The sequence below is a fragment of the Rhinolophus hipposideros genome, assembly GCF_964194185.1.
Source record: "Rhinolophus hipposideros genome assembly, chromosome: 14".
Classification (NCBI taxonomy): Eukaryota; Metazoa; Chordata; class Mammalia; order Chiroptera; family Rhinolophidae; genus Rhinolophus; species Rhinolophus hipposideros.
In genome coordinates this window covers 16,041,473-16,064,586 of record NC_138060.1, presented here as the reverse complement: position 1 = coordinate 16,064,586, position 23,114 = coordinate 16,041,473, and the positions used below count along the sequence as shown (strand labels likewise).

At 37.1% G+C, this 23,114-nt stretch overlaps 1 protein-coding gene across 3 annotated transcripts in view; it reads right to left on the bottom strand.

The window, feature by feature from the left end:
* Nucleotides 1-19,384, bottom strand: part of DENND6A (DENN domain containing 6A) — a 44,193-nt gene extending 24,809 nt beyond the window's left edge. For 2 of the 3 annotated variants that reach the window (XM_081072942.1, XM_081072944.1), the window contains exons 1-5: nt 19,060-19,384; nt 9,119-9,157; nt 8,979-9,021; nt 2,353-2,465; nt 220-300 (exon numbers count right to left, since the gene is read on the bottom strand). In XM_081072942.1, the coding sequence (XP_080929068.1) occupies nt 220-300; nt 2,353-2,465; nt 8,979-9,021; nt 9,119-9,157; nt 19,060-19,296 (513 nt within the window). In that variant the 5' untranslated portion in view covers nt 19,297-19,384. The remainder of the gene's footprint in view (nt 1-219; nt 301-2,352; nt 2,466-8,978; nt 9,022-9,118; nt 9,158-19,059) is intronic. The other variant, XM_081072943.1, reaches the window with a different exon arrangement.
* Between the last annotated feature and the right edge of the window lie 3,730 nt (nt 19,385-23,114).

Genomic DNA, 23,114 nt, shown 5'->3' with positions numbered 1-23,114 from the left:
GTCAGGAATCTAGTACAGAGATAGCAGAAAGGCAAAATTCAATGGCAGTTAAAAATCTAGGAACAGGTGTTTACAATCTAAAAAAGCAAAGATAAAATATGAATTCTAGTATGTTTAAAGATAAAATATCAAAGACTAGAGACTGTTCATTCGAACAGTTTCTATTTTTCTAATAGCAATATGAAAATATTTTTTTCTATTAGTGTATATGAAAATTACCTTCTGAAAGTAGCCTCTTTTTAGAGATTTGTCTCGAATTTGTCGGAAATACACATATCCATAAAAATAAGCAGGATCCTTCTATGAAAGAAGTGACAAATTAAATATATAGTCATCTTTTATTAACATCAGGTTCCTATATAAATCTGAACTGAGTTATGAGGTATACACAAAGAGCTAGTTATGCTTTTCCACCAACACTAACAATAATTATGACAGTAATAGACAAAAACCTGCTAACTCCCAAAGAAGAAATAATTGTAACTAAAAAACTAAAGTCATATTTTCTCCCTATAGCTTACTCTCCTTATATTCTTTATTCATATCTGTACTAATTAATGGGAGTTAGGAAACAAAATTTTATTTTCCCCAATGTTATATTTATTTTTAAATTCCACCTACAGTTTTGAATTAGGGTCAGTTTTAACAAAATGAGGTATCCTAATGTAAAATTTCAAGAAAGAAAATAACAGGAGTTAAATGCCAATCTGAATCTTATACACGGAGTTGTATTTTTACCCAATAATAATGAAACATTGGAATATTTATCAACATACAATTTGAAAGGTAATTATATTCCAAAAAATTTAAGAAGTTTCAACATCCTAATGGAATAAACTATTGGCCCAGTTCCTTATTTGATTGTTATTCTTTAAACAAATACTAATCAACCACCTACTTGGAATAAGGCACTGTGTTAGATAACATAAAAAGATGCATAAGACAGTTCCTTAATGTAAGAGAGAAGAAAAGTACAAAAATGACCATTACAGAATAGGAGGGCAAGTGCTATGAAGAAAGCACAAAGCGTTACAAGGAGGCCAAGGGGGAAGAAATTATTAATACCTCTGTCTATGGATATCGATAAAGATTTCATAGCGGCAGATGGTTTTGAATTGGGCCTTGAAGGATGGATATAATTTAAATAAAAACAAAGACATTAGAAGGCAAGGAGTTTGAGCAAAAACATACAGAAACAGAAAAAGACAAGCTATTCCAGGAAAAAGCAAGATAAAAGTAGTTCATTTTGGCTAAAATATGACACCTTATGGAAAGGAAATGAAGCTGGAAACTGAAAAGGTGAAGACCTCATTCTTGGAGGCCCAAAAATTGAGGACAAGGAAACAGTACTATCATTAGATCTTTATTCACTAAACAATAGGCAGTCATTTAAAATTTTATTTATTTTTATATAAGTACACTTCAGCTGGCAACACTGTGTAAGATACACTGCGTTGGAAAAAATAAAAACATGAGATATCTTTGGGCAAATTTCTGATTCTCAATAGCCCTCAATTCCTTCATTTGCAAAAGGAATGTTCTCAGAATTCTATAGGGAGGACTAATGAGATACTATATGCTTATTGATACAATCCCTAGAACATAAAAAAAACTTTAATAAATAGTAGCTATTATTGTCATCAGTTAAAGAATATATTAATAGTGATAGCAAAAGGTCATGGAAAAAGAGGAGATGACTATAAGAGATATTTCAAAGGTAGTATCTTAGCTAACTGGGAGAGGGTTCCTGTCATTAGTGGAACCAAGGAGGTAAACTGTAAATGCTGATTTTAGGCAAACTATGTCAAGTTCATATTGAATGTGCTGATAGGACATCCAGATGGAAGTGTTCCTCAGGTAGAGAGATGAAAGTGTAGAGTACCAAACAGAAACCTGCACTCTGGAATCATCTGAATTGTTAAGCTTATTTTTAATAAACTACAACTATAAAAAAAAGTTCATTAAAAAATCAAAAAGAGACAACTATAATTCTATAATAAGCTAGGTAGGAATTACCACAGGAATTTCAACTCTGGGTGATATTAAATGGTATAGTACCACCCTACGTCCACATCTAAACAAAGTTATTAACAAATGAAAAAAAAATTACCTCAGCGTTCTAATAAATTTCTATAATTCACAATGGCAGTATAATATGTTAGACGAACAGTAACTTTATAAAGTCTCTTTTACTCACATAGTGAATCTTTATAAATCAGATTCACTTAGGAAATTCAGCAGTACATAATAACAAAAGAAAAGCAAAATATTTCTGAAAGCTGTAAGAGGGTAACTCAGTGAGTTCTAAAGTTTCCTCTCACATGGACATTCTTCTATCACTACTTTTCCAACCTTTAAGTAAACTGGTAAATCTTTGTCAAATTGATCCAGGAGACAATGCAGTGACACCCTCCTCCCAGAAGACTGTCGAAATCTAAAACAAAACTGGGTATCTCCAAGACAACCTAATGAAAACAAAAATGAAAGAAATTAAGGATAACACAGTATAACACCTATTTATCCAGTTTCATCAAATGTTAGAGCTACAAGGGTCCTATCAATCATTTAAAACCATTCCATCACATTTTAGAGAAGAAAAAGGAGATCCTGAGAGTTCGTGTGACTTGCTCAAAGCTCTTTAGAGGCAAAACTATTAGTAAAACATGCATCTTAACTCTTTCATCCCTCTATCATTTTTCCTATTCCATTTTCCATGTAATTAAAATTTATTGAAAATTGTTTTCATGTAATGTTTGACTCACAAGCATAATAATGAGCAAAGAATCAAAGACAAAATAATACATATGTTCACATCCATATGTTCACATCCATTTATACAGTGTGTTTTTTTTAAAAAGCAGGCAATACTAAACTACAGTGTTTAGGGATCCAAGGGTGGGTAATAAAACTATAAAGAAAAGCAAGAAACTTATTACTATTAAGAATCAGGGTAGTGGTTACATTTAAAGGAGGGAAAAAACAGTGTTTGGGAGGGGACATGAGGGGGCTTTTGAGGTACTGGTAAAGTTCTATTTCTTGACCTTGTATGTGTTTTATATTTCACAATGAGACTTTTTTCAAAAGACATAATATAGCAGATTCAGGGAAGCCCAAGTAACAGATTTACTATTTTAAACATTTTAATTAAAAATAAAGTTTTAAACCCTTAATCATTTTAGCAAATCTCAAAACATGTAAATCTTACCTAACCTGTCAGGCAGTAACTACAAAAAACTGTAAATACTCTAAAAAGTAAAAGGCACATGACGTAGGTGTCACTCAGAATCTTCCTAGTTACTAGATTTAGAACTAATAAGATTATATTAAATATGAAATATAAATATATAATATATATGAAATATATAATATATAAATATGAAATATGAATTATGAATATAAATATGAAATGTGTTCAAGATTTTACTATTACATATTATACATAGAAGTACTTATATCAATTTAGCACATGAAGTTCTCAATAATGGAAGTAGAAACTTGATAATATGTTTAAGGTATTTAAAAAGCAACTCAGTATGTACACCTAAATGCAATTACAGAAACTAGTATTTCTTTGGTGGTGGAGGGAAGAAAGAAAGGGAACTGGAGGGTGGGTCAATTCAGTTTCTTTACTTTTTAAAGCAGACAGTTTAAAAATAAGGAAAACACATGAAACCTGAAAAAATGGAAAATACTCTTAGCAGTGTTTTATTTAGTTCAACATATTTATATACTGATGGTTCAGTTTTTCTTTCTAGAAACCATTTAAATCTTTAAAAAAAAAGAAAGAAACAAACAAAGGAAGAAAATCCACTGAGAAGTACACCCTAATTTCTCTGAGACATTTTGTAAGATAGAGCAGGAAAATGCAATGGATTTTAAGATATTACAGCATCTAGAAATAAAAGGAATGCTGAGCTTTGTGGAAGAGAAGTAATGGAGCTCCCACAGCCTAAATCCCTACCCACCTGACTCCATTCCCAAATCATGGGCATGCTATGAGAACTTTCCGGTGACCAACTGCACCCACAAGCTGTACAGAATTGGTGAGAAAACTAGTTCACCAGGTCAAAAGGCTTTAGCCACAGTCCTTGTGAACTTGGATTCTATTTTGTGTTTCAGAGGTCTGTCCCTTCACACACTAAAGGTTACTAAAGAAATATCAACTCCTTATTTGGCTTTGTTGAGAACCTTTGTACTCCATCTTGATCTCACTACTATAATAGGAAAGGAGGCATTACAGATTGGCAACCAGGTTTTTCACATTTACCTTAGAGAAAATGAATCCTAGGAAGGACAGGGCAATCCTGACCCTTAAAACCTCATAAAAAATAAATCAATATTGTTAATATGACCCATTCCGTTTGTCTACATAACATGCGACTGCAGTTCTACATAAGCAACATAATGATTACATGTGAAAGGTGGTTAAATGAGTGTGATCATGAGGAAAAAGTTATGATCTGAGGAAAAAGGAGCCACAATCAATGGGATTTAGTTGCCAGATCTGCCAATAATTAGCCTCCCAGAAGGCAATTAACCTCAGGTTCTCAATTTCCTTGTTAGCAAAAATAAGGGGTATCATAAGGTAATCACTAAAGTCACTTTTAGCAGTTCCATTCAGTGATTCTAAAATAAAACTCCACAACTGACCTACAATTGTACTGAATTCCAAGCATCAAGCATATACCCAACAAGAAAACGAAAGAGATACAAAGCTCCAAAAAGACCTAAAAGTTATGCTATGCATTTCCATTTTCTGATTAACGTTACAAAATGGGAAAACATTTTAATGGAAATGATTTTTTCTTTATACTAACCAAGGCATAAACATTAATTTACACAAATTTTAAAATTAACTGACATCTCTCTAAGGAAAAAATACATCTTAGCACGAGTTCTTGATCAAGAGCAACATAAACCCTTTCCCATGATAAATAGCTGGTGTTAAGGAAATAGCAAATCTACAGCTAAAATAGCTTTAGGAAAAGTTCCATTTTAATTAATCTAACACAGTCTTTACGAGCCTAGAAAACAGAACTTCATAATAATTCAACACTCTTTAAACCAAGAAAATTTCTGTAACCTTCCCCCACCATCCTTTTCCAAATAAGTAAGTTCTAACAACAGAAATCAAATAGAATCTTGGGTCAAAATTATTTTCATTATTTTGTGACTATTTCAGAAGTAATTTTTTTCCATTCAAATGTCTGAGTTGAGCATTAATATTCATTGAGTGCTTACTATGGCAGACATTGTTCTAAATGCTTTAGATATATTAACTCATTTGGTCTTCATGCTTCTCAGGCAGGTCACATTATTATTCCCGTTAATGAAGAGTAAGCCAAGGAACAGAATGGCTATGTAATCATCCAAAGAAATAAATCTGCTAAATGGCAGAGCAAGAATGTAAACCCAATAAGTCTAACTCTGGAGTTGCTCTTGACCACTACTACATCACACCGGCTCTTTCTAGTCAAAACTACTTCCATTTATATGAAATATCCAACAGGTAAATCCATAGAGACAGAAAGTAGACAGGTGGTTGCCTATGGTTGGATGGGGGGTAGGGAGGTAGGAAGGAAACTGGAGAACAGAGTTACTTTTTGAGTGATGAATATTTTCTAAAATTGATTGTTGGTGATAGTTGCATAATTTCGTAACTACTAAAAATCACTAGGGGATCACTGCATAAATTATATAAATGTCTAACCACTACGCTATATACCTGAAACTAATATAAATAATATTGAATGTCAACTGTAACTGAAAAAAAATAATTAAAAACACAAAAATCACTGAATTATGTACGTTACCTGAGTGAACTGTATCTCAATAAAACTATTTTTTTTAATGCTACTTCACTGCCAACTGCAGAGCTCGAAAGCTTCTCTTCTTCACTCAAAAAACAAAGTCCTTCTGAAAAATGCCTCCCAGATGACAGTTCTTAAACTCACTGGTCTCTGTGCAATAGAGATCATTCAAGTAAGGAGCCGGTCCTTTCAGTCATGGCTTCTCCTATATGAATGTCCTGTGCTATGCCACGGACTCTCCTCCTACTTTAAAATTATCAAGGGCACAGAGTATTTTGCAAACTTCTTTTACATCTGCCAATTACAACAGGACTGCAAAGCTCAAGGTAAACAGAGGACACATTCCTGTACCTAAAATATCACTTAGAGATCTGAGGGAAAAAAGCTTAAATATTTTTCCTAATGGTAACAGACAACTTTAAAGATTATTTCTATATTAGCCCAAATACATCTACAAAGTAGATCAGAATGCATAAGACTAAGATAAAACATGAGACTTCAAGACCTAGCCCTATCTTTGACCTTCAGCTCTATGTAGTCACTCTCCCTGGGATTAGAGTGGTTGAGTTGCAATTGCCGAAAAGCAGGACTTTAGACCAGAGCTTCTCAAAGTGAGACCCAGACTGATGCTAGTCCACAAAATTGTTACTGATCCATGATGAAATAAATATCCAAATTGAGAATAAGCATTTAGAAACTCTTAGAGCAATTAGATATTGCCATGACAAATTTGGTCTTTTATTTTGCATTTCTTTGGGTTTTCTCCCTTCATTTTTCTAATAATTCATTTGAACTATATTTTATACAAGCAGTGATCCACAAGATGGAAATGGTTCTTCAATACAGATAGTGTGAGAAGCACCGATTTCAGCACTGGGAAGTATAAAGTACATGATGATGTCGCTGCTATTTACAGAGAAGAAATCTGTTGAGAAATATTGTATGCACATCTAATTCATCCAGAACAAGGATTAATCCTTCCCTTGGATTCATCATTACTTGAAACTCTCCCTACTAATGTTGAGTTTTCTCTCCAGACATGTTTAAAATACAGTGATTACAGTCCTTGGGTACACAGCATAGCTTAAGCCTCAGGAACACCTACATCCAGATGACATTAATGGTAATGAGGAGAAAAAAAATCTGACAAATATTTATCAAAGAGAAGGCATACTTTAAACTTGGGCTCCTAAAGATAAAAGCCATTCAAATGGAACAAGAAATTGAAACCTAAAAACAAACCAAACAAAATTTTTTTCTAAAGTCACAGGATCTAAGGTGTGGGAAGGGAGGGTGGAAGGGAGGAGGATTGACAAATCATCCCACTGGGAATCCCAAAAGCATTCTTCTTTATCTGTACAGCATACCACTGAGTTTAATGTTGTTTTACTTTTTATAAATGTGCACCATGGAAACGAAATCTAGATTATGACTCTTTCCTAAAGACTGTTCTACTGTGCCTGGATTTCCTTCTATAACAATAAAAGATATTTTTGGAAAAATTAAATTCATTTGAAAGTTGGCACAGTAATCCCAACTTCCACTGAATAAAACACATATGGATAATCAAAATTATAACTTTTATAATTTGGATAATCACAACTGAAAATACATCACAAATCTCAAATACATACAAAACTCATAGTCTCTTGCTGTCTAGATTAGTATTCACTTGTTAAGATGGCTAGGTGTCTGTTAAGATCTTTTGTCAACTTTACTTCTAAATACCAGCCATACTTCAAATAAAATGAACCACACTTCATTTGATGTGCAGCTTATACAAAAGGCATTACAAAACATCTGTAGGTCACTCAAATGCCTAAAATACTGAATAAATTCTGATTTACACAGATTTACACTTGAGTTTAACTTCCAACAAGAAAATGATAGAGAGACTAACAACTAAACTAGAAATGAACAAGGCTATCCAAACACCATATAATTAACTTCTTAGCCTTGATGCTCATGTATAGATGTGAGAAAGAAAAGAGCCATGAAAACCAGTTACGATCTGAAAGAGAAGAATGTCCAGTAGAATCACATAACGTCAGTTCATCCTACGACCCATACAACTCAGCTTACCCTGAGTCTTGGAAGTCCAACCCAACACTCACTACTTTCAAAAGCACATGTGTGGACCTTGTAAGGAAAATGTTAACTGAAATGAGGAGAGATCCTATAAGATCTTGCTATCATTATTTCATGAATAAGCAAAACATACTAAAAAAGTCCAACAATTCCAGGTCAGAACAGATGTCCTACTGGGATCTCTCAAAGGCATCGTCATCTTTTTTTTTTTTTTTTACAAGGATATCACTTCTTTTTTTACACATTTCATGAAAGCTGAGTTCCAAATGTACAGGAAAAAATTCTGGAAGCATTTATAAGGAAAGGAAAAAATGCTTTAAAATATTAAAATGTCAAACTCTTTCAATTAGATTATCTAAATTAAATTAATAGAATATTAGAAGTAACCGCAAAAGGAAAGGGAACTGGAGTGTCTTTGCTTTATAGGGTTCTAACCGTGTGTGGTCTAAAAAGTTGAATGTTCTGTCACTATAAACCTGAAAAGCTGTTTTAAAAGTGAAATACAAGATTTCAACTGAAAAATTTCAACAATTAGGACCACACAAAGAGAGAGTTTGAAAGAGATCAGTAAAGCCAAGTTTAAAATAATAGCAAATACTTATAAGGTGTATCCTATACACCAAGCACCACTCCACGTGCTTTAAATATACTATCTCACATAAATTATTGAAAATAATTAATGGCCATGCTTCATAGCCAGATTCACCTTGTTTTTTTCTTTTAAATTCACTGCTTTGACAGAGATTTGGCAAGCTCTCAAATGCTAAACTGAAAGTAAACTACTTAATATAAATCCCCAAAACATACACATGATATTGATTTTCAGTCTTTTCACTATTTCAACAGTTTATTGCTCCTTGATATTTTACTTCATTACAACAAAACAGTTAAAAGTTGAACCAACTAAAATCAGTAGGCATCAAAAAACTAGGAATCCAAATCACTAACCTGTTAGGCTGAAATTGAGTTTCATTCTAATATGCTATTTTTTTCTAATATGCTATCAATTTTAATATATTAACAGTATAATCATATTCTTAGTATAAAATTCAGCAGAAACACCACATGAAAAATAGTTACCTGAATTTGAATCTGGAAAAGACAAATAGCAAATATTGGTTTTCTGAAAAAGAAAACAAAAGCTGTATATGCTGATACACACACACCAATAAAAACAAACAGGAAAACAGCAGACTATACAGAGAAATACTTTTACTTACTTCTTTATCAGTAAGTTTGGAATGTTGAGGATAAATTACCTGGAAGAAAAAGAGTTAAATTTTGTTACACAAATACATTGAGTATATATTATAAACATTAGTAGGTACTTCTAAAATACTAGTTGGCTATGGTCAAACAGTTTTAAGAAATAGTTTACAAACCTTAACAATGAAACACTTAAGATGGGAGAATTTACATTAGGAAAAAAAAATCTTTTTGATTATCTCTAAAAGAGGTGAAATCTTGAGGTATCAAGAATAATTTACCGGGCCGGCCCGGTGGCGCAGGCGGTTAGAGCTCCGTGCTCCTAACTCCGAAGGCTGCCGGTTCGATTCCCACATGGGCCAGTGGGCTCTCAACAAAAAAAAAAAAAAAAAAAAAAAAAAAATGTAGATAAAAAAAAAAAAAAAAAAAAAAAGAAAGAACTTTCTAAAAAAAAAAAAAAAAAAAGAATAATTTACCAACTGAATTACCAGTAATTCAAAGCTTATGGAATCTTTTCTAAAACCTAAAGAAACTTCATCTATCAGCTGGTACCTACTTAAAGCAATAATGATTTTCAATTGATTCCAAGAGGTAGTAGAAACCACTAAATTATTAAAAGAAAAATGAAAAGGAAAAAATTATCTGCAGTTTAAGAACTCTCAAAAGCCATTTCCCACCATAAAACCTATTCCCGTTCCCTCTAATCCCTTTAAATAATCATTGCATTTTCCTAGACAGGTAGGTTTAGTGTCTGCAGTGATCACAGCCACCTTCTGAGGAAAATTCCTGCCCCACAGGCCCAGGGAAAGAAGGAAGACTTGGCCAGAACAGCTGCTGTGGAAACAAGCATTAGTGAACACCAGATCCAAGGGTAGCCACTCCACAAGCCAATCAACTGACTGTCTAGGTGTGGCTGGGTGTGAAAAGAGTGCCCATAAGAATACCAATGCTCAAGTGGGCCAATCCAGATTCTCTTGGGAATGTGAAGAAGAGATGGAATTAGGAGCAGATTAGCTAGTGCTGACAACAATGAGAGAAAACACAAAAAGCAGCTAAATTATGTTAACATTGGGTTGCTAATGTGGGGATCCATGACTTCCCACTTCTGGAAGAATCCACAAATTCTTCCAGTCTCTACTGCCGCCCGACAGCCTAACAATCGTCCCTTTCCAGAAATAACATACAGTAATATCACATTATAAACTGTATTAAAGTGGGTTCACATATTTATTTCATTTATTTAGTTCTCACAATAATAGACAGGCTAGCAGTGGTATCACATTTTACATACAAGAAAACTAAGGTAAGAAAAAAGATAGGGAGAATAATGAGCACCTTCTATAGTTTTTAATTTTCACAACAACTCTGTCAATTCTCCCCATCTTTACAGAAGCGTGGACAAGTTCACAGTAATTAAATAACTCTCCCAAAACTTATTCATCTGGTAAGTGCCAGAGCCAGGACTTGAATTTAGGTCTGATTCCAAAGTATACAGGCCACTATTCCTCACTCTATCGATAGTAGAGATCATTCCCCCCATAGCAAGTATGTGGCATATAATCCTTCCCAATCAGGTCTATAGGGAGGGTCTACAGACCTGGTATGTTACATAAAAACCACCCACCATTCTTTGAATACAGAATGATACCAAGGCATATTCTCTGTACTTACCCAGATTTGTATCCCGTGTTCTAACCAACCTGACTTAACCTCTGTCTCCACAATTCATAAAGGCAAGAACCTGATCTGTTTTGTTCACCACTCTATCTAGACACCTAGAACAGTCCCTGGTAAGACAACAAGTATGGACCTAGAGGGTATTAAGCTAGTGAAATAAGTCAGAGAGAGACAAATACTATATGATCTCACTTATACGTGGAATCTAAAGAACAAAACAAACAAAAAACGAAACAGAAACAGATTCGTAGATACAGAGAACAAATTGATGATTACCAGATAGGAGCGGGTTCAGGGGCTGGGTAGAAAAGGTGAAGGGATTAAGAAGTACAAATTGTAGTTACAAAATAGTTACATCATGGGGATGTAAAGTAAAGCACAGAGAATATAGTCAATGATATGGTAATAACTATGTACGGTTCCAGGTGGGTACTAGACTAGACAAGGGAATCACTTCTTAAATTATATGAATGTCTAACCACTATGCTATACACCTGAAACAATATAAAATAATACTGAATATCAACTATAATTGAAAAATAAAAATAAAACCAGTTTCTGGTGCATACTAGACACTAAAAAAATATTTCTTCAATCAGTAGATATACACTCAAATTAATTCCATTCAATAACTCTGTATTTAATATGTAATTCTTTTTTATGGTGCATATCTCTCTCTCTTGCTTCACCTTGAGACCATTTTACCTTGTTCACTTTAAAGCAGAAATGGCAAGCTTATAACCTATTCAGTCATATTTTAAGAATATCTCATTACATCTAAGTTACCCTGGAGTTTGCTGGTCTAAAACATATTGGTAAAGTTAGTGGCCTATAATAGCTTAATCTTAGACTCTAAAATCAGTAAGTGCCCCTCAGATTTTTATTTCCTGCAATTAAAATATCAACTCAAAAGCAAATATACAAAGTTTCATTTTTATTACTCAAGACAGTACAGTAGTGCCTCTGGACTTTGGTTTCCTAGGGTTTAAAATACCAGCATTACGATGCAGAAAAAAATGTCAGTCTCTTTTACCTACATATGTGAATACCTTAAACAAACACAACATGTATGTTTATATGTGTGTATATATGTGTATCTAAGTTGATGTATGCTATATATATTTAAGTAAGCTAAAAGGCTATAAGAACTACATAACCTATCAAGTAAGTCTACCTTTTAAGAACTGATTGTACTAGACTGTCAAACGGTATCCTAAAATTTCATTTTAACGTACTCTGTTAGGACTATGCGGGTGTTTTGGAATAGATATGATATTCAAAAAGAAAACAGTGCTATAGCTATCCAAATGTCCTCTCTGTATTTAAGATCAGAAAAATTTATACTTAATTTTAAATCCCCAATTAAACTCTCTGTTTAAAAAACAAAAGTAACCATCGCCAAGTATCTTGAACTGCACAAATTGCCAAAGTTACTAGAATTATTTTCTATGTACATACTTTATTTTGTGAAAAACAAAAAGTTTAAATATACGTTTGGGCAATCATTGTTAGTCAGTTAGCTCCTGACACCTATATGGGAATTAATCAACTGTGGATTGGCCCCAGTGCTGGGAGACACCTCTCACTTTAGGTTTTCTCTCTCCAGGCATCTCTGTCGCCCAGGCCAGTGGCATTCCTGAGAGACATCAAAGGGGAACAGAGAGCACCAGCTAATGTGACCCTGGTTCTGTTACCTATGTTGAGATCTCCCATGTTACAACAAATAAGGGAAAGGTGGCCAGGTAATAAGCCAAGGAAAAAAGTAAATTGTATTTTATATAATTATTAAGGCCTAAAAATGATGACATAGCATGTATATTTCACATCATAAGAAAAATTGTGCCTCAGAAAAATATTGATATATATATATATATATATATATATATATATGTGCTGAAAAACAGTATTGTTTTAAATGGGGATATTCTCTTCAAAGGTATGTCTCTCTACCACTCTCCCCTGCATACCCTAACATTCCCACCTCAGTGTGGGAATAACCATGATCCCAAGAAAAGGAAAATTAGGAATAAGTTAATTTACTGCTAGTATGACTGGGACATGGGAAAAATTCATGCCTGCCATGCACCCTCGTTTTGTGTGAATGGGTAAATGGGTGCCCATTTGACTGTTGCCATATGACTCCGTGTCTGTCTCCACTGCACAAACCCATCTAGTGTCCCAGGCCGGGAAGGGACTACATTTCCCCAGAAACATCTGCCTTTATCTTCTACATATACATTAACTCACATAAAAACATCATAACAAAGAGAGGATGAATTGTCACATGTGGGGTATTCTTCTCAATAATGTATAACCTCAGACTAATCACGAGAACACACCAGAAAACTAAAATTGAGAAACATCCTACAAAATATCTGATCAATACTGTTCCAAAGTGTCAGGGGCATGAAATACAAGAAAAGACTGAGGAACTTCCACACTGGAAAGGAATATGGAGATATTGATACCTAAAAGCAATGTAGGAACCTGGATTGGATTCTGAAACAGAAAAAGGACATTAGAAAGAAAACTGGTGAAATCCACATAAACCGTTGTTTAGTAAATAGTACCACACCGTTATATTTTGATTATTATACTATGTTTATATATATACTATTATACTATGTATACTATGTTAACTTTAGAGGATGCTGAATGAATTACTTCTGTAGTAACTCTATGTAAGTCTACAATTATCTTAAAATAAATGTAATAGTGAAAGAAATGAAGAAAACAACCACTTACACAACTGCCTTTGTCTTTCTCAGAAAAATAGAGAAACTTTGCTCAAATAAAGAAGACTGGTGGCTACTCCAGGCTCCACCCTGCTAGGAGGTAAGAGGGAATAAGGCAGTGACTCAAAAAAGCAGAAGTGGGAAAGAAGGAAGAGTCGATTTTGCTAACTGCTCTTTTAAAAAGGGCATTGTGCTTGCTTTGGAGATGCATACACTAAAACTGGAAGATAAGAGTATGACATGCAAATTCATGAAGCGTTCCATATTTCTTTTAAATTTTTTCTATTGTCTTTTTGTTCTCTATTTCATTTAGTTCTGCTCTGATTTTTGTTATTTCCTTTCTTCTGCTGACCTTGGGTTTCACTTGTTCTTCTTTTTCTAGTTCTTTGAGGTGTAACATGAGGTTATTTATTTGGGATTTTTCTTGTTTCTTGAGATAGTCCTGTAATGATATAAATTTCCCTCTTAAAACTGCTTTTGCTGCATCTCAAAAATTTTGGTAGGATGTATTTTCATTGTCATTTGTTTCTATGTATCTTTTGCTCTCTCCTCTAATTTCTTCTTTGACCCAGTCGTTCTTTAAAAGTATGTTGTTTAATCTCCATGTGTTTGTGTTTTTTCCTGCTTTCTTTTTGCAGTTGACATCCAATTTCAAAGCCTTGTGATCAGAGAATATGCTTGGTATGATTTGAATCTTCTTAAATTTGTGCGTTCCATGTTTTTAAAAAAGGTATAAAAAATTTGTCTTCACTCCAGAGCAGTTTTATCTTCAATTTGTTTTTTTAAAAATAAGGGGCACGTGGATCACTAATCCAAATGAAATCTATGACTCACACAATATTATAACGATAAGTTGTCCTGCTTTTTATAATTTAACTGGTCTGAAATTATTTTCAGAGAGGTGGAATACAAATTTGTACATATAAATAGGTGATGTCACAGATCAGCAGCAAAATGAAATCTAATAAACCTGATTCCCAGGAAGTGCTTTAAATACTTGTGATTCACAACCAAAGTTGTGTGTTTTTTCAAATCAATTTAAAGCAAGATAACAGGAGTAAGGGAATAATAGCCAAGAACAGTCCCACACTGGTTACAAGGATACTAACTATAAAAGGAACCAACATATTGGGCATGCATTAATTGACGGGCATAAACTCTTACACGTATTATCTCAGTGCCTCCAACAACATTCTCATGATATTATTTCCCCATTTTATAGCTGAGGAAAATGAAACTCAGAGAATTGAAGAAACTGGCCAAAAATCAGACGATTAACAAATGTTCAAAATCCCCAAGCTTGTGCTCTTTTCACTAGATTGAAATTCTGCCTAAAACGTTGCTAGGTCATAGCCATAGCCTTCAAGAGGAGAAAATGATGCCTCAATTCTTAAAAAACCAGGGGCCAGAAAGGTTCAGGAGGTTCAGAGAGGTCCTATGATGTCCTATGTGTTCACATGATTTAAAGGCTCTCAAAAATGCAGAACATCTGTAAGATGTGTGTACAGGCAGCAGATAAATCTACACTGTGAAGGGAAAAAAGGGAAACTACTGACTATCCAAATTAAGGCAAATGGTTAAATAAACTATGGTTTGTAAAATTGTATTTATGAAGTCTTTAATGATCTGGCAAATTGTTTCTGAGTGTTTATCAATGAAAGCAGACTGCTACAGTAGACCTGTTTGGGGGACTGCTGCCCAGCCCATGCTTTGGTAGTGTCCCCTTCCTTCTTCTGCAGGGGTGAGCCTAAGTGGCCACTATTGTGACTGCACCACAGCTAACTGAACAACAGGGAGCACCTGACCCAGGCTGAGCCAATCAGATACTCCAGTATTTGAATTACACTTCAGTCTGGTTCCAGAATACAAAAGTAGAGTTTCGCTAAAATCAGTACTACAGTAACCCAAAGTCAAGCGACATGGGGGAGCAGAAACTGAGATATTAACAGAGGAAACCACCCTCAGCATGGACAATGGAACAGACATGCAAAGTGAAGCAGAGACAAAAAGACCAAACAGCTCCAAAGAGACAAAAGGCAAAAGCCTGGGGCTTTCCAAATCTCCTGAGGTTCATTCCAGTTTCCTGCAACTGGGTTCCAAGATACTCCCTACAATCACTCTCTCTTTACTTCAATTTAAGACAGTTTCTGTTACTAATAAACTATCAAATTAACCCTTGACAGATACAAACTTTTATAAAGAAAAAAAGCACTAAGAAAAATGCTAAATAGTATTAATAGCAGTTGTTTCTTAGTATGAGTGGTGTTTTCTAGTGTTTATAATTTTCTTTCTTGCCAAGTTTTCAACAATGAGCATATTATATTACTCAATCAGGGGTAAAATTGAATAAATTAGGCAATTCTGGATTCAGATAATTAAGGTTTTACTATATAATCAGGTAATTTCAGAGCTAGAAGTAGTGACACAGGAAAATCCAGGGAATTTCAAACCTTCTTCCAGAGGACACCTGGATACTGTGATGATGCTTCTGAGCCATTTCAGGCGGAAAAAAGCTTAGCACACCTCCTGTAGTTAACACCTTTTGCAGTCTCTTTCAGCTCAAAAAACTCCCCTAACTGTCCCTTCACCTAGGACAGGGCCTCCGACAGACATTTTAGGCAACAGGGACCAATCTCCAACCATCCAAGGTCTTCAGCTGATTACATCAGAGAATTTGCCCCAAACCAGGCCAGAGTACTTTCCTCTGGTGTTTGGAATGAGAGTGACACACTCTCTTCAATGTGGCTGAAAGGAGTAAACTTCATCATAAGATGAAAAGCAGAGGAAGTCAGTTTGCAGGGAGCACGAAGCATAAACAAAATCCATAAAACAAGAGCATAAACAAGAGGCTTCTCTGGTTCTGGGCTCTAGCCATTCGCTGAAGCCCCACTAGCTTAGTACCTTGGTTAGCTTGAAAACACCTCTGTGACCTTACAGCAAGTTTCCCTTTTCTGCTTGGGTTATAGCTTAGTCTCTATTGTTTATAACCAAATATACATACATACACAGGCCCCATTTTGACCATATTAACTGATTTTTATTTACACAGGGGAAAAATGTTCCCCTACTAAAAAAAAAAAAAAAAGTACTGATTCTAGTAACTCAACTTCATTTTACTAGTAAAAAAATTAAGGTCCAAAGGCCACATCTTCACAAAGCAAGTTAGCTGTTCACCCCATTGAAAATGACAATGTTCCCTTTTGGAATATCAATGCTCCCCAAATACAAACTTAACATGTCTCACTGGGTCCCAAGTAGTTTCACCAACATTAACTTATCCTCTTACAAAGGAACATGAGGCTCAGACAAGCTAAATAATGCACCCAGTCACATAGACTCAAACCGAGGCAGTATAGCTCCGGAGTCTGAGTTTTTGATCAGTACACTCTTTAGAAGGGATTTAAGCTTAAATAAGAGATGCTGTTTATGCATTTGTCTCTCAAGTCTCTCTCAACCCTAAGATTCAACAACTACCTTTTTTGATAACACAGGTGGGTTCCAGGATATCACTGTCCAATCTTAGTTTTTACCTATTCTTATTCATTTCCCTTGAGTCACCAAGGTTGTACATTATAGTACGTAGGGCTATATGTTACTTCTCCAACACAATTCTACAGTCACCTTCTTGTCCCATTACAGCCATCCCCTCCTGTCCATTTTTGGTCTGGATATGGCCACAATACAAAAGTGAAATATATATTTCAACTATTATGCTATATTAATTACTAATTTGTGTTCCTTTTTCATTTAAAAGTGGCAAAATGCAATATTTCACATTTGTTAGGAAAACGGGATAAAATTGTATTGCATCTCAATGTGTTTATCTAGCTCTGGGTCCTTTATTGGAATCTTCCCCAACTTCATCCTATACCTTCTAAAATCAGTGATTCTTAATCTGAGGACAATAGATTGTAAGGTCCATAGTTAACCCCCAGGTAGTCCATGGAAGCAAATACATAATTTTGTATTAGTAAGCATTTTCCTAATGGAAAGAGTTCATGGAGTTCTTTTTTTTTTTAAGTTCCAGAATGCAAAAAATTAATAACTACTGACCTAAAGAAAACTCTGTACAGTAGCATATACTACAGGAAATGAAATTCAAAATAAGTCCTTTAATGATCCACATTTTTGTAGCACCTCAATTATGCTAAGTATTATTTATTTGGTCAGAAAAATATACTCATGTTATAAAGAATGTCCCAAATGATGAGAGTCCAAAAGGATCTCCTGTAGCTATGTAAAACTGCAATCAACTACAACAACCCAATCCTATGCTGTTTTAATTGTATTTTGCTATACATATAACTTCAGGTTGTGTCAATGTAAATGATTGATGGCTTGTAAGTCCCTTCTTCAAATTCTTTGGGGACTGTTGTTTCTATCTCAGTAAGAGAAAGAATCGTTCATGCATTCACTCATTCCATCAGCAAGTATTTATTGAACACCACCAAATGCCAGGAACTGCATTTAGCCCTCTCTGCTACTGTGATTAATTCTTGGTTTTCTTCAAATTGTAGTCTCAATCTACAAATATAAGTTAGAGCCTGTCATTCATATTTGTATGTCCAGCAACCACATTAATGCCTAGATATTTGTGGAAACTTAGTATGTATTGAACTCCGTAATGATAAAACAGAGAAGACAGGATGAATATAAAAGCAGTAGTAGCTTCGCATTAAGAAAAACCTCCGCTGGCCAATTTTCTGGGCCAACTCATGCCACTAAAGTCAGAATGAGATGGTTCACTAAAATGTCATCCCTACCAAAAAAAAAAAAAAAAAATTCTTCTAAACATGTATCTTTCTGATAACGTTTTTCTTGGACACATACAAACAAGCAATCTCATGCTGCAAAAAAGGACCCTACACAATGTCAAGAACAGATATGATGCAAAGGCCTTTCAATAAGGCACCATTAAGATGGGACATTTGACAGAGTCACAAGCAACCGATTTTCCCTATATTCACCCCGGTATTAGTTTCCAGAACAACTGTTTCAGAAGCAACAGCCAGAAATAACCGAAATGACGACTAAGAGGAGGAAACGGAGAAAATGCATGCTGAGCCAAGCATTTCGGCTTAGGCTGAGTGGAATGTTCTAAGAGTCACTACTGTGAATGACCGAAATAATCTGGGTCTAAAAAGTTGGTTGTGTGAGGTTCAGCTATCATATTTCACCATATGTCAGGGGCATTGTTCACTTCTCGAAAGAAAAAGTCACAAACATCCTGCCTGCAGCCTCCCCCGGGGACCGCTAAACATTTTAGTTATTCCTGTGACACCGGGTGAAAAAAAAAGGGAACACGGGCAAGTATTTAGGAGAGCCCGTGAGGGAACTCTTCACCCCTCGCCGCAGCCCAGGATCCTCCCCCGGGAACTGCCGACGGTCCGCAGCCGGGCGGAGGGGCGGCCGGCCACGCCCGGTGCACGGTGCACGGGGCCGGGGTCCAGGCCCACCGGCTCACGGGCCACGCGCTGTGCTGGGGCCACCCCGGCGAGGGGTCCCGGACAGGGCGCGGGGACCACGCTGCGGCCGGGCCTCACCTCCACGGCTTGGCCCAGCTCCAGGTCGAAGCCCACTACACACACGCAGTGCAGCCAGGCAGAGAAGCCGTCCCAGCGCAGCAGGCCCCGGCCGCGGCCGTCGTCCTCGTCCTCGGCCTCCCGCGCGGCTCCCGCCGCCACCATGGCCGGCGCCTCGCGCTCCTCAGCCGGTGCCACCGCCTCCTCTAATGGCCCGCGGGAGCTGGGCCCCGAGCCTGCCAGGCCCCGCAGAGCCATCCGCCGCCCCCTCGCTGTTCGCACCGCCTTCACCGCGGACCGAGCCGCAGAGCGCGCCCGGTTCCGCGCAGGCGCAGCCGCCGCTGCCGCAGCCGCGGGGGACGGGCTCCGCCTGGGCGGCGTCGGGGCGGTGTCTGGGCCCACGTGACCTTGGTCGCCCCGCTCGGCGCGGGGCCGCCCCTGTCACTGCGCGGACGGGGGACGTCACGTCGGCGCTCGACTAGGCTTGTGAAGCCGGCCCTGGCCTCCGAGCCTTAAAGCTCTTCGAGGCTGAAACGATCGCTCGTGAATCCTGACGCCCTCCGTCGCAGTCCGGCGACCAAAGAATAAATTATGCTTGGAATGACACGGTTCATAATTATAACGTGTGATGAATTAAAACCTAATGACTATGATGACAAACATTTATTGAACACTCTGTGCCAGTTGATGTGCCAAGCAAATCCCTTACAAATATAGCCTCACTGAATCTTCACATTATGGCTGGTAGGTAGGCATTATTTATTTATTTGTTTGTTTATTTGTTTGTTTGTTTGTTTGTTTTCACACATAAGGAAACTGAGGTTCTGAGCGGTTCCATGACTAGCCCAGTAAGTATCACAGCTCCGATGCCCGCTGAGAATTCGCTCACGGAGTCCGCTGGTTTAGCAGCTCTGTGCCTCCACGCCGCTTTTCCCTCTCCACCAAGGCCCCTCCCACCTTTTAGGCTTGGTGGCGGGTAAGCACTCACACGTGTCCAGACCTTGCTGGAACTGCAGGTTGACGTCCACAGCAACCCGTGGATCACGCTCTCTTAGCAAGGGCCCAGTCTCAGGCGGCTTTGGATTCTCAGAGAACAGTACTGGGCTGGGAACCCAGGAGACACTGACACTGTTGAACCGTTGCTTGTTATTGGTCCAGCACGATATCACCGAGTAGGATTTACTCAGCACCTACTATGCTCAGTATAAGCCACACAGTGAAAATAAACAGGAAACACACTGTAATACCCCAATAGAAAAATGGGTAAAAGACAATGGATAATAAATCACAATGAATGTATTTTTTTAAATAGCATAGTGTTCGTGCTTTTACAACATGTTATCTAATCTTCCCAAAAGCCCCAAAAGGCAAATCTATTATTATTCTCATTTTACAGATAAGGATCCTAATGCTCCAGGAGATGACGATGTCACAGCCAGTAGGTGGCAGAACAAAGATTTAAACCCAGATCTCTCTGACTGAGCCTGAGCTCCTAAACATTTTACTGCACTGCCCAGTCAAATCTACCCCATTTGATAAACATTGTTCTGTGCACATTCTTAGGATTTTCATTTGGAGTAAGTGTTGTTAACATCCCTGTTTTCAAGGAGAGGGTCAAGCATCTGGAGATATCAGTAGTGATGTTTGCTAGAAACTTTGTTTAGGACATAAGATGAACTAGGGACAGCATCAAAGTGAAAGGCCAACTCTTTGGACAAAGCAGTCTGCCTTCCTACTCCAGAGAACAACTGTAGTTAAAAAAAAAAACAAACTTATATTCTATAAGTAAGTCTTTAAACCCACTTTAGGAAAGAACAGTAGCCTTTAGCATTAAAAACAGTATTGGAAAGAACACTGGACTAGAAGTCCGAAGTTTTGGATTCTAGAGCCAGCTTGACCTATGATCACATGGTAGGTGACCTGCTCCAAGACTCAGTTTCTGCACTGGCAAAATAGGAATGATCATTCCCAGCCTACTTACCTAACCAATGGTAGGAAAGAGCCAAACTATCCCAGTGCAAACATTTTCCTGGAGGCTACCTCATTATTAATGATTAATGAGCCTTAAGTACCAGTTGTTCCACAGGGCTGGTTGTTTGACGTGTGGGCACAGACTGCTATTCCCTGAAATGCTGCTTTATAATTTTGAATTAAGAGAAATCTTATCAAAATGTAGTATCCTAAGAACAACATATTAAGAGGACCATAAGTTTGAGGAGAAAGACAGCACACCAGGGCTCTAAAGAATCTTAAAAACGAGGGAAACATGATGTACTCTGCTTTGGAAAAAACAAGCAAACCCTGCTACTCAAACAAAATCCAAAAGCATCAGGTAAAACAAAAATGTTCCTATGGCTTTTATGCCTTCCACCCTCATAACTTTGACATTTGACCTTAGCATCAATGTTAACATAATATCTGTGGTTAACACTTATATGAGATCTGAGAGGAAAAGTACTAATGCTTCCTTCCTTCATAAGGTTCTGTCATTGGAAACTTTGAATCTGAAAGGAGCTTGGATCTGGCCATCTCTCCAAATTGCCTGTCCTATTCATAAATCTTTGTCAGCCAGCCACCATCCTAACACCCTTATTAAGATAAAGTCATTAACTTGCAAAGCTGCTATTTTCTGGATTTTGTAAGGGCTAGAAAATTCTTCCTTTTAGGGAGACAAGATCAGCTGCTTTGTAACGTACACCCATTGGCCTAAGTTGTGCTTGCTGAGATTACACAGAAGAGTCCAACTCTTCTATATGAAAGCCCTGCGAATATTTGAAAGTGGTTATCCTACATTGTCATGCCTTCTAGTTTCCAGGGTAAACTACCCTAGTTTCTCCAAGTGTTCCTCAAAGGATGTAGTTTCTAGGATATTCATCATGCTGTTGCCCAACTTGGATATACTCCAACCTGTCAACATCACTCTTAAAATGCAGTGCCCAGGAGGAAACACCATCCTCCAGGTGTGATCTGACCACTGCAGAGTATACTCTGGGACTATTATTTTACTTGTCTCAGCCACCAGCCTTCTATTAATGCTGGTTCAGATCACATTTGCTTGTTTTGGCAGCCAGGTCACGTCACTGGCTCAGGTTGCATTTACTGTCAACTCAAGCCTTGGGTCTTTTTTCATGTGAGGAGCTCTTAAGTCAGGGTAAGCTGTTTTAGCCAAGAGCATGACTGAATTCATGGCTCTGCTGCTCTTCTAATATTACCAACAACATTGAGGACAGGATTAAAAACATTCCAAACTTCCCTATTTACCCCTAACCAAACTCCTGGCATTTTAGCAATTTGCATAGTTTAAAAAAAAGATGAAGAAGGAGCAGAGGGAGAGGAAGGGGAAGGGAAGGAAAAGGAGGAGAATAAGACGAAAGAATGAGAGAGAGAGAGAGGGAAAGGGAGAGGGAGAGGGAGAGGGGAAAGAAAGAAAGGAAGGAAGGAAAGAAGGAAGGAAGGAAGGAAGGAAGGAAGGAAGGAAGGAAGGAAGGAAGGAAGGAAGGAAGGAAGGAAGGAAGGAAAGAAAGAAAGAAAGAAAGAAAGAAAGAAAGAAAGAAAGAAAGAAAGAAAGAAAGAAAGAAAGAAAGAAAGAAAGAAAGAAAAAGAAAGAAAGAAAAAGAAAGAAGGCAGGCAAGCAAGCAGGAAAGCAAGAAAGCAAGAAAGCAAGAAAGAGCTTTAGATAATGATGTGAATTGGAATGCCAGGTCTCTGTACTTACTTTTACCAAAAGGACCTGAAGGGAGTCCAGATGCCCTAGATATCCACCTACTGGGGTAGTTAGAGGACTTCCCTCTTGCTCTTAAACTAAATGCTGCTGCAACTGCTGGGCCATAACTATACTTGCGCTGGCAAGAAAACGCACAGAGAAACACACAGAGGCTCAAGTACCAATGTGTTATCAACAGAGAACTGAGTTTACTGCCACAGGTCTCTGAGAGACAAAAACGCCCAAATGCAGATTTTGAAGGGAGGATCCAGACAAAAAAAGACAACCAGATACACTGTTTGATGCTTTCTAAATAGTATTTATGAAAGCTTAAAAATAATAAGGAAGATGAAGGACTTTGGTTTTTCACCTT